The 11,983-nt window shown below is 38.4% G+C and overlaps 1 protein-coding gene across 2 annotated transcripts in view; it reads right to left on the bottom strand.

Annotated features, from left to right (window-relative positions):
• Window positions 1-422: 422 nt before the first annotated feature.
• The window catches only part of LOC107602269 (bifunctional glutamate/proline--tRNA ligase-like), a 15,754-nt gene continuing 4,193 nt past the window's right edge, over window positions 423-11,983 (bottom strand). The window contains exons 4-24 of one of the 2 annotated variants that reach the window (XM_016294729.1): window positions 11,470-11,677; window positions 10,742-10,854; window positions 10,534-10,651; window positions 10,047-10,436; window positions 9,051-9,263; window positions 8,466-8,696; window positions 8,121-8,372; window positions 7,906-8,040; window positions 7,234-7,379; window positions 6,903-6,954; window positions 6,616-6,825; window positions 6,028-6,100; window positions 5,867-5,946; window positions 5,680-5,781; window positions 5,414-5,569; window positions 2,909-3,106; window positions 2,654-2,827; window positions 2,398-2,558; window positions 2,232-2,310; window positions 2,077-2,141; window positions 423-869 (exon numbers count right to left, since the gene is read on the bottom strand). In XM_016294729.1, the coding sequence (XP_016150215.1) occupies window positions 719-869; window positions 2,077-2,141; window positions 2,232-2,310; window positions 2,398-2,558; window positions 2,654-2,827; window positions 2,909-3,106; window positions 5,414-5,569; window positions 5,680-5,781; window positions 5,867-5,946; window positions 6,028-6,100; window positions 6,616-6,825; window positions 6,903-6,954; window positions 7,234-7,379; window positions 7,906-8,040; window positions 8,121-8,372; window positions 8,466-8,696; window positions 9,051-9,263; window positions 10,047-10,436; window positions 10,534-10,651; window positions 10,742-10,854; window positions 11,470-11,677 (3,307 nt within the window). In that variant the 3' untranslated portion in view covers window positions 423-718. Of the gene's footprint in view, window positions 870-2,076; window positions 2,142-2,231; window positions 2,311-2,397; window positions 2,559-2,653; window positions 2,828-2,908; window positions 3,107-5,413; window positions 5,570-5,679; window positions 5,782-5,866; window positions 5,947-6,027; window positions 6,101-6,615; window positions 6,826-6,902; window positions 6,955-7,233; window positions 7,380-7,432; window positions 7,485-7,759; window positions 8,041-8,120; window positions 8,373-8,465; window positions 8,697-9,050; window positions 9,264-10,046; window positions 10,437-10,533; window positions 10,652-10,741; window positions 10,855-11,469; window positions 11,678-11,983 lie in introns of both variants that reach the window. The other variant, XM_016294730.1, reaches the window with a different exon arrangement.

The raw sequence follows: 11,983 nt of genomic DNA, 5'->3' as shown, positions 1-11,983 counted from the left end.
AGATACTCTTAATATAGGAAAGCTATAAGACTTTAGAAGTTTGTGAGCTTTGTACCAGTTTTCAGATTTTTATATTACCTCCTAGCACTTTTAATTTGATTACTTTCTTTTCTCTTATTTTCTTGTTCACTTTTTGTTTGACTTTTTGTATGCATAATTGTATGATCAATATTTGCAGTTGAGCTAAAGTGTTAAAGTTTATTCAGTAAAAAAAAAAAAAACCAAAAAATAAATAAATTACACAGCAATTTTATATATTGTGTGTCAATTATGTTTGTGTAATATAAATCTAGTAAAATCCCTTGGTGTATAAAGTATGTTAGATAATAAAAAATAAAAAATCACCTTAATCTCTGATCCCCATGTACACAAACCAAATACTAAAAGATACAAAAGTCGTGACGAGCACAAAAAAATTATAGAAATTAAGAATCCCTTTATTACCGATAATATTTAATTCATTACAATTGTCAGACAGTTATTTAGGACAAAGATGCGCAAAGGTTAAGTATGGCCCGCATAGAACATCTAATATCAGCCTAAAACTCTCTGCGTGCCAGCTAGTAAACCCGTGACCAGAAAAATAGAGGGGATTCCTCTAAAATATAGTGAAAAGTAGTATTTTGCGTGGTTAGAGGAGATGACAGATGTCTTACAGTTATGCTGCAAGTGCATTTGATAAGAAGAAGAGTCATTATTTTAGGGGTGGAAAACGGTCTCAGTAACTGCGACCAAACAGCGTGTAGAACTGCGCAGGCTCTTTGCCGCTGACGCACATCTGACCGGCCTGCAGTTTCTTCAAGGGCTCGAAGGGGATACACAGACTCTTGGCTCCCATTGAAGGTGCACCAGGCTCCAGGTCTTGATCCCTGAGGACACAGAAAAGAACAGTGTTAATGGTAATCTCATCTAGTTAATCCTAGGGATATATGTGTGTGAGTGTATTTTTGACATCTTCACAGCATTTAATATTATTGTTTCGATTGTTACGTATTCATTTTTTTTCTGTTCAGATATCGTGAGGTCAATGACCATTTTGATTCCATTAACGGCGATACTTTTTACACTAAGTGATAAAAAAATAAAACACTAACAGTGCACAGAAAAAAGGATATAGTGCCAACTCAGAGAGCAAAAATTTGTCTAATTAGTTTTGCCTTTAGTAGTGACAATATTAGTGCTTTAAAAGAAAATACAATATTTAATCATTTAAAATAAAATGTATTTATAAAAATTAGTGCTGTCAAACGATTAATCGCATCCAAAATAAGTTTTTGCTTACATAATATGTGTGTGTACTGTGTATTATATATGCATGCATGTATATTTAAGAAAAATGTTTTGTCTGTATATATATATATATATATATATATATATATATATACACACACACGTAAATATTTTTCAAATATATACAAGTATGTTTGTGTATTTATATATACATAATAAATATGCACAGTACACACACACACAAGTATGTTTGTGTATTTATTTATATATACATAATAAATATACACAGTACACACACACATTATGTGAACAAAAACTTTTATTTTGGATGTGATTAATCACGATTAATCGGTTGACAGCACCATATAAAATATTAGCATTTCATTTATAAAAAAAATATTTCTAATGGTTAAAATATAAATTACATAATGGATCATTTAATATACAATAATATGTATATATTTACAGTACACACACACATTATGTGAACAAAAACTTTTATTTTGGATGTGATTAATCTAAAATATTAGCATTTCATTTATAAAAAAAATATTTCTAATGGTTAAAATATAAATTACATAATGGATCATTTAATATACAATAATATGTATATATATATTTTTTTTTAAACCTTGTTGCTACAATACCATGCTTAACATTTTTTCCCCCTCACACAAGTATAATTGGCTCAATATACATAGGAAGAGGTCCCCATAGCAGGGATCTTCATATTTGGGGGTCCTTTGGCATTGAAATATGTTTTAATATTTCAATGGCAAGGCAATGGAATACTGGCTATCTAGGAATATTAACCCAAAAGCATGGAGAAATGGACTAGTCTCTTACTTGGCTGTTGTCTTTTTAATCCAGTCCTCACACTCAATGCCTCCACAGAAGGGAATCTGCACAATCTGGGAGAATTTATATGAATTAGGCAAATTTCTGGTTTTGATGGGGAAAAAAAGTAACCAAAGAGTTCTGGATCCACATTGTTTACTTACTCTTCCCTGGTCCAGATCTTTCTGGAATTGCTCCATTGTATCAGCCACAACCATGTGTTTGTGCAAATCATCAGAGGCCCTGTGACAAGTTAAAAAAAATCATAAGTCATCCTGCATTTGATGGAAATGTCAGAACTCTAATGTGGTAGAAAGCAGGTGCTTGTACCGTTTAAAGAGGTTGTTCTGGATCTCTTCCAGAAGGTTTAAGATTTTCTTCTCAGCGTCAGCCTCTGGCACAGTGAGCTTTTCTCCTGTGTCTCTTCTTACTGCTACAAACCGGCCCTGTTTTAAGTCCTTTGGCCCAACCTCCAACCTTATGGGCACACCCTGCATTCAGACAACGCAAAGAAAGAAAAATGAAGTCAGACATAAAGCCTTTGTGCATTAGTGTGTGATTATGCTGTGAGAGGGAACCTCCATACCTTCAGCTCCCAATGATTGAACTTCCAGCCAGGTGAGTAGTTATCACGCAGGTCTGTCTTGACTCTGATGTCGGCCTTCTGTAGTCTAGAAAGATATTTGGAGCACTGGGCCAACAGAAGCTCCTTCTCTGCTTCTGGGAGAGTGGCTGTGATGCCACAAGGAATGATGACGACCTGCGAATCACAGTGTAAGTTTGGATACAATGCTACGATCCACTATAAACAAAAAGAAGAAATGATGGATCTCCAGCGCACCTGTAGACATGCTACTCTAGGTGGCAGCACCAGGCCCATGTTGTCTCCATGAACCATCGTCAGGACTCCGATGGTACGCGTGGTGATGCCCCATGAGTTCTGGTAGGCTAGCTGCTTCTCACCTGGTTTCTTAGGGTCCTCAAAGACAATCTCAAACATCTTGGAGAAGTTCTGGCCCAGGTGATGAGATGTGGCACCCTGTGAGAGCGATTGGATTGTTTCAGATCTTACTGCTGTATTTTGATGGTGCTACAATACTTCAATGACTTATCCTGCAGGTACATTTTTACATTTTCTGATTGTTTAGGGTGCTGTGGGTGGGTTTCAGTACAATGCTGTTGTGTTCTGATCTTTAGCATGTTGCACATCCCTAGACCTAAATATCTGTAATAGCAATAGTGAATCTTGTCTTAGCAAGAATTAAAAAAGAAATAAAAACAATAGAAAAAAAAGTTAACATTTTTACAGTCACATACATAATCGATATGAATTCTTTTTCAGTCACTTTGGATAAAAAAAGTCTGCTAAATGAATAAAAGTAAGAGGTATATCTGACTCAGATATAAGTTCCACCGAGCTTCTTTTTCATTGTTATTTCTACGTATGCTAGATGGACGACTTTGACCATTGCATTTGGGTCTCACGTGGTTTGCAGCGCCTCACATACATAAGTCTTTTTAAAGGGGTCATATGATGCGATTTTAATTTTTCCTTTCTCTTTGAAGTGATACAAGCTCTTGGTGCATAAAGAAGATCTGTAAAGTTGCAAAGACTAAAGACTCAAATCCAAAGAGATATTCTTTATAAAAGTTAAGAGTCAACCACGCCTACCTAAAACGGCTCGTTCTAACACGCCCCCACATGTCTACGTCACTATGTGGGAAGATTTGCATAACGCCGCCCAAATGTTCACGCAAAGAAAGTGGGAGAAACTTTTATTCTCGCTGTAGTATTGTTGCTGCCGCCATGTCGTGAAGGCGCTGTGTGTTTCGTTGTGAAAGCGAAACTACTTGGTTTGGCCTTCCAAAAGAGGACGATATCCGCTTCGTCATGCCTAGAGCTGGTCGTCACATGTGGTTGCCACAAGCCCGCCAGACGCGCCGCAACATGTTTTTTGAACCTTAAACCGCATAAACACATTTCATTACACCAAATAATGATCTTTTTAGCATATGACCCCCTTTAATATACTGTATCCAGCTAAAAGAAGTTCGGCTCGAGACACAAGCTCTAGGTATTGGCCTTTGAAATTCAAAAAAAAAAAAATCTAAATTCTTGTATGATGTGCAACTTATGTAAACACTATGTTCTGTCTTAAGGGTTTAGTAAATAGATGGGAATATTTTTTTATTATTTACCATTTATATTTTTAAACTAATTTTGCATTTGGGTCTCACGTGGTTTGCAGCGCCTCACATACATAAGTCTTTTTAAAGGGGTCATATGATGCGATTTTAATTTTTCCTTTCTCTTTGAAGTGATACAAGCTCTTGGTGCATAAAGAAGATCTGTAAAGTTGCAAAGACTAAAGACTCAAATCCAAAGAGATATTCTTTATAAAAGTTAAGAGTCAACCACGCCTACCTAAAACGGCTCGTTCTAACACGCCCCCACATGTCTACGTCACTATGTGGGAAGATTTGCATAACGCCGCCCAAATGTTCACGCAAAGAAAGTAGGAGTAACTTTTATTCTCGCTGTAGTATTGTTGCTGCCGCCATGTCGTGAAGGCGCTGTGTGTTTCGTTGTGAAAGCGAAACTACTTGGTTTGGCCTTCCAAAAGAGGACGATATCCGCTTCGTCATGCCTAGAGCTGGTCGTCACATGTGGTTGCCACAAGCCCGCCAGACGCGCCGCAACATGTTTTTTGAACCTTAAACCGCATAAACACATTTCATTACACAAAATAATGATCTTTTTAGCATATGACCCCCTTTAATATACTGTATCCAGCTAAAAGAAGTTCGGCTCGAGACACAAGCTCTAGGTATTGGCCTTTGAAATTAAAAAAAAAAAAATCTAAATTCTTGTATGATGTGCAACTTATGTAAACACTATGTTCTGTCTTAAGGGTTTAGTAAATAGATGGGAATATTTTTTTATTATTTACTATTTATATTTTTAAACTAATTTGAAAAATGCTTGACTATACAACACAGTTTTAAATTATTATACATTTTATTATTATTTTAAACAGTACTTTTATACTTACATTACATTTTATTTATTTTGTTTTATTGGTAAACATTAAGGACATCAATAGCCCAAATGTATAAATAATGCTAAATGCATTAAAATAAATAAATAATTCATATTTGAATATATATATAAAAATGGCAGCTACATTTAGTTATAATATCAAATTGGAAGGTTTATGGCAATTCCCAGCTCTACTCTATTTCTTATTTTAAAGTGTACTCGTATAATTCAATTTCATTCAATTTTTAAAGCAGTTAAACAGACCAAACAACGACTATCTGGATGTTTCGCAAACCAAAGGCTAACCTGAATAGCTCTACCGCTTGCTGAGATGTAAGCCTCCACAGTGGTGGTGTAGTCTCCTCCTGCAAACTTCTCCTTCTCTGTTTTCTTGCCCTTGACCACAGGGATGGCCATCAGCTCCTGGTACACCCGAGCATACAGGTCCAGAATCTGCAGAACCTGTGCACATGACAGATAAGAGTGGGAGGGTCAGAAACAGGGTACAAATTACTTCTGGATCTGCATGGAAATAGTAAGTTGTGAGTGAGGTGTGATAGATCACATCTAACCTCCTCTGCAGCTTCCTCTTTAGTGGCAAACGCTGTGTGTCCCTCCTGCCAAAGAAACTCTCTGGTCCTCAGGAAGGGCTGGGGGTGTTTGAACTCCCAACGCTAAGAAAAGCAAAAAGCAGAATGAAGACATGGACCCTTAATTTAGATGTGTTTGCAAAAGTGTGCTACTGAGGCTAAAACTGACCACGACGTTGCACCACTGGTTGAGTTTGATTGGCAGGTCTCTGTGTGACTGAACCCACTTGGCATAGGCAGGATACATCACTGCATCAATGAAAGGAGAAATAAATTCATAATAAAAAGATGATAATCCAGTCCATTTAAGATACAGCTGCAGTTGCTCACCTGTCTCACTAGTGGGACGCACAGCGATGGGCTCTGCCAGCTCTGTCTTTCCTGATCTTGTCACCCAAGCAACCTAAAGACATTTTTCTCTGAGTTGTAGTTCTCTTTTCCACACATTGATAATTCCAAATATTACATTATATGATCCACCATAATGATCTCATTTCAATTATCCACTATAAAAAGTATGCATTTAATCAAATTATGCAAAAATAATAATATTGTGAAATAGTTAAAAACATTTTTTACATGTTTTAAAATGTAATTTATTCCGGTGATAAAGCTGAATATTCAAAAGCCATTACTCCAGTCTTTAGAATCACAAGATCCTTCAGAAATCATTCTAATATGCTGATTTAGTATTCAAGCTAAATATTTTTTTATTTTTATCAATGCTGAAAACAGTTGTGCAGCTTCATTTTTGTGAAAATGTGATACATTTACATTATAAATGTCTTTGCTGTCATTTTTTATCAATTTATTGCTGAATAATATTAATGAAGTATATAAATATGTATCAAAAGTATCTCTAGCCTAGTGGCCTAGTGTTGCTCATATCCTTTCATTCCTTTGTTTCCATCTCCTCACCTCTGGAGCAAAATCTGCAATGTGGGTCTTCTCTTTCTCCAGGGCAGCCTGAGAGACAAACATGGGGAAGTAGCAGTTCTCCACACCCAGCTTCTTGATCTCCCGGTCAAAGAATTCTTTGATAGCCTCCCAGATAGAGTAAGACCAGGGCCTCAACACGTAACAGCCACTGACGTCGTAATACTCGATCATCTCAGCCTTGGTGATCACCTGAAAACAGCAAAAATTATGATTTTCACACAGCTGAAAAACAAAAACATTTACAAAATCATGTGAACAAAGTGTACCTGCGAGTACCACTCAGCCAGGTTTTCCTCTTTCTTTGCCTCCAGTCCCAGCCTACATTTGAAAAACACAGTAAGTGTATGAATGTACTGTCCCTGCTTGCAAACACATTTCCTTAATGCAAAACTGAAATGTTCATAAACACAGCTTACAGTCTGAAAAAGATATTCAGACACAACAGAGTGCGTTTGGGGTTTAGTCTTGGAGGACAAAACCAGTTGTGGCAGTACTAAAACAACTGCAAAACTTTCTCAAGTCTCCATTCAAAGAGTTATCAACATCTTGTGGAACCACAAAGGGCAGCTCAGCGCTGCGATTTTGTTTCTTACGCACCGTGTCTGTTTCTTTGGCCCCTGGCCATCTCCTGCTCCACTTGCTCCAGAGTCTTGAACTTGTTGAGGTTTCTCTCCTCCTTTCTGTTGCTTGCGTCCTCCTCCTCCTCCTCCTCCTCCCTGCTTCTCAGACTTGTTCTCTCGGTCCTTGCGGCTCTGAAAAACAAAAACATTTACAAAATCATGTGAACAAAGTGTACCTGCGAGTACCACTCAGCCAGGTTTTCCTCTTTCTTTGCCTCCAGTCCCAGCCTACATTTGAAAAACACAGTAAGTGTATGAATGTACTGTCCCTGCTTGCAAACACATTTCCTTAATGCAAAACTGAAATGTTCATAAACACAGCTTACAGTCTGAAAAAGATATTCAGACACAACAGAGTGCGTTTGGGGTTTAGTCTTGGAGGACAAAACCAGTTGTGGCAGTACTAAAACAACTGCAAAACTTTCTCAAGTCTCCATTCAAAGAGTTATCAACATCTTGTGGAACCACAAAGGGCAGCTCAGCGCTGCGATTTTGCCACGCACCGTGTCTGTTTCTTTGGCCCCTGGCCATCTCCTGCTCCACTTGCTCCAGAGTCTTGAACTTGTTGAGGTTTCTCTCCTCCTTTCTGTTGCTTGCGTCCTCCTCCTCCTCCTCCTCCTCCCTGCTTCTCAGACTTGTTCTCTCGGTCCTTGCGGCTCTTGTCTTCTCCTCCCGTGTTCCCTGAGGATCCTGGGGTGGTCACAGGCTTGTACTCCTCACCAGTGAGGGCTTTATACTGACCCTTCAGTTCAAGCAGAGTCTTCACTGCTTTATCAACTTGCTCCTAAATACAGATTAGAATCACATGAGCACAAAAATAAAGCCAGATTAATAATTAAATATCGCAAACAAATGTAAACCAACCTTAGGAGCTTTCTCTGCTTTAAGCCGTCTCACTTGCTCCCCCTGCTGGGCTATGTCTGCAAACAGCGCTTGAGCCTGAGGGGAGGAGCTGGATTGAGGCTGGGAGGAGCTAAATTGGGGTGGGGCAGGGCTAGATTGTACAGGGGCGGGGCCTGAAGATGGAGGCACACTTGCTTTGTAATCCTGTCCAGTTTGCTGCTTGTACTCGGCTTTAAGAGTGAGCAACTCCTTCACAGCAGCATCTATCTGATCCTGTAAAAATATAAGCAATTGTTGAATACTATTTACAATCATTTTAAAATCAGATATTTAAAAATTCAGAGCAAAACTGAAATAAGTCAAAACCTTGGGTGCCTTTTCTGTTTTCAATGTCCTCACAAGTTCTCCCTGTTGAGAGACGCGATCATAAATAGCCTTAGGAGAGCTGTCAGAGGAGCCAGACACTGCAGCAGGCTGAACTGGAGTCAATGGAGATGCACCAGCAGGGGGAACTCCGGGTTTGTAGTCCTGCCCTATCACCTGCTTATATTCTTCCTTCAGAGCCAAAAGCTGCTTCACTGCAGCATCAATCTGGTCCTGGGGAGAAAAAAAAATGATGCTTCTTTATTTAGAAGTAAATTGCAAATTACACACCATGATTTCTGAAATCACCATAGCAATAAAGAAATTAAATTCAATAATAGTAGTAGTAGTAATGATAATAATAATAATTAGTTTAAAATACATTACGCATTATATAATACAAAATAATAATAATTGTATTTATATATATATATATATATATGCCATTTATTTATGTATATTTAAATATAATATTTAAAAGATACAGAAACTGAATAAAATAAATAAAAATCTTAGGGGGGAAAATGTATCCTGAAGAAAACATTAAATACTCCAATCTATAGAAAATAGATGTAACTATTATCTCACTTTTGGTGCTTTTTCTGCTTTCAGCTTTTTGACCACCTCCCCCTGTTCGGACACACGCCCATATGTGGCAGCAGTGGAGGAGTCAGGTAAAGGCGCGGGCTGCGGGGGAGATGCTGTGGGAGGAGCCATGCCTGGTTTGTATTCTTGACTAGTGAGCTGTTTAAACTCAGCTTTAAGAGCCAAGAGCTGTTTCACTGCAGCATCTACTTGCTCCTGTAAAATAAGTTAGACAATGGTCAACAATTACTTCAATATTTATCACAGTTATAGACAGTTCTAAACTACTAACAGACATAATGTCTGATGTCCTGCTGTATACTACTTACACCTTCTAAAGGTGCGGCCACATTTACCGCTGTTCTGCAGAAGTTTGTGGCATTTCAATAGAAAACTGTATGATCAAAAGTTTTGTGTGAGGAGAAAAAATTCCCCACACAGATTTCACTTGTGTTCAAGTTTGCCAAGCAAATGTCTGATCAAGAAAAAGCAGCTTGGTTTGAAAGTTACTTCTGTGTGACACTACATAGAAGATGCTATACTATTAAAGGGATAGTTCCACCAAAATTAAATTCTGTTGTTCCAGACCTGTATGAATTTCTTTCTTCTGTTGAACACAAAATAAAATATTTTGAAAACTGTTGGTAACCAAATAATTCCACTGACTTCCATAGTATTTTTTTTTCTCCATACTATGGAAGTCAATGAGGGCCAACAACTGTTTGGTTACCAACATTCTTCAAAAAAAATTATGTTCAACAAAAGAAAGAAACTCATTCATGATGAAAGAATTTTCATTTTTGGGTGAACTATTCATTTAACAATAGACTCTTTTTTTTTTCCTGCATAATTTTGAGAATGTGTCCACACCTTAAGACAGGATCCCAATGAAGCAGACCCTTATAAGCAAGTGAAAATGCTTAGAATGCAGAAGTGTGACTAGAAAATGCTGTTTAGGTAGGCAGCTTGCTAGGTTATGCAATAGTGACTGAAACAGACCTTGGGTGCTTTTTCAGCCTTCAGTTTACTAACCACCTCGCCCTGCTCAGCAACACGAGTGTATGGACAACCGGTGGAGGCAGGGCTCGGACTTTCTGCTGCAGCGGTGGGGGTGGAGCTCTTCGGTGCTGGAGCAGATGTGGGTGGAGCCATGCCAGGTTTGTACTCCTGTCCGGTCAGTTGTTTAAACTCAGATTTCAAGGCCAAGAGCTGCTTTACAGCAGCGTCCACTTGCTCTTTAGGGGCCTTGTCTGTCTTGAGCTGCCTGACCAGGTCTCCCTGAGCCACAAGGCTGGAGTACAGGACGGAAGAGTCTCCTGGTGCGGCTGGCGCTGGGCTGGACACAGGAGCCTGCTTGGCTTTGCTCAGAGGAACAGACTCTGCCTTCACCTGAAGGAAGAACAATATGAATAGAGCGATCATTTTCTTCAACATTTGAAAACAAACTAATTAAGAGAACGAATAGATGTTCCAGTTTAGTGCTCACAGGTTTAGCAGCTGTCTGGCTCTTGCTCTTGTCCTTGGAGCCAGCAGTGGGCATCTCTTTTGTGTGTCCATCTGGGATGTACAGCAAGACACAGGGACTCTCCTTGCAGCTGTGGGGGCTGAACAAAGAGGTCAAATTACAAACAGAGCATAAAAACAGAAAATGTATTATTCATAAGACTCTGTGTTGAACGGATTAGAGGTGTAACCTGATTGGCTCATAAGGCTGATCACAGATATAGAAACCTCGTCTCTGCAGCTGTATGATGTCACCTTTCTTCAAGTCCTTCAGGCAAGGGTCTCCTAGCATCTTCTCCTCTATCTGGAAACAAATCATTCATTTTAATACATATCAACATTAAAACAATATATACAAAAGCTTTATTTATATTTCAAATAAATGCTGTTCTTTTAAACCTTCTACTCGAAAGATTCTAAAAATGTATTATGGTTCCCACAAAAATATCAAGTGTCACAACTGTTTTTAACATTGATGATAATACATTTTCTTGAGCACCAAATCATTACATTAGAATGATTTCTGAAGGATCATTTGACACTGAAGACTAGCTTAATGGCTTCTGAAAATTCAGCTTTGCATCACAGGAATTACATATTACATGATTGTTTTTACTGTATTTGACCAAATAAATGTAGCCTTGGTGAGCATAAGATACTTCTGAATGTTTTTTGCATTTTTGCATCTTCTCATGTAATGTAGTAACATTCATAAATGTTATGCAAATCAAGTGTGTAATTATGATGAACATACAGTAAGACTATTATAATTCTGTCTTAACTATTTGTCACATTGCAAAAAGCCATTTATGTATTATGCATTTATGCATTATAGATTTATTTTCACAAATGAAAGTAGCCAAGCACAGAACTGAACATTACTACCCAGACAACACCCCAACAGACTTGAGTACAACACCTTGCTGTTCTTGTTGATGTAAGCCTTGAAATCGTCATCCTTGCCCAAAACCGGCTTGGTAATGAGGTGCTGGTAGTTGACGCAGACAGTGGGCACGAGTGGAGCGCGGCTGGATTCAGCGAGCCAGGTGATCTTAGTAGTCTTTTTATAATCAGTGTTCTCTAGGTTCAGATGACCATCCAGAGACGTGATCGCTCCACTGGCATCCCTAAAGACAGCAAGACAGAAACTACATGTAACTGCACATATACATTCACACACATATCTTTTTTAAAAGAAATATCTTTTTACAGCAATGACACAAAATTGAGCTTAATGGCAGTAAAGAAATTGTGAATACAACTTAACCACTGATTTCTAGTCGTGTCCATTTTTGGAAGGCCAAACAAAGTAGTTTCACTTTCACAACGAAACACAGTATCACACACGCCGGCTTAGAGTGAGCAGAGGCCGGGGGATAAAGTGAGGAACGTCCGGCGGGCTTGCGGCAACCACATGTGATGACCCCGGGCTG

Source organism: Sinocyclocheilus grahami, unplaced genomic scaffold (genome assembly GCF_001515645.1).
Source record: "Sinocyclocheilus grahami isolate Dianchi unplaced genomic scaffold, SAMN03320097.WGS_v1.1 scaffold323.1, whole genome shotgun sequence".
Taxonomy (NCBI): domain Eukaryota; kingdom Metazoa; phylum Chordata; class Actinopteri; order Cypriniformes; family Cyprinidae; genus Sinocyclocheilus; species Sinocyclocheilus grahami.
The sequence above is the reverse complement of the archived record's forward strand: the minus strand, read 5'-3'. Positions and strand labels throughout refer to the sequence as shown.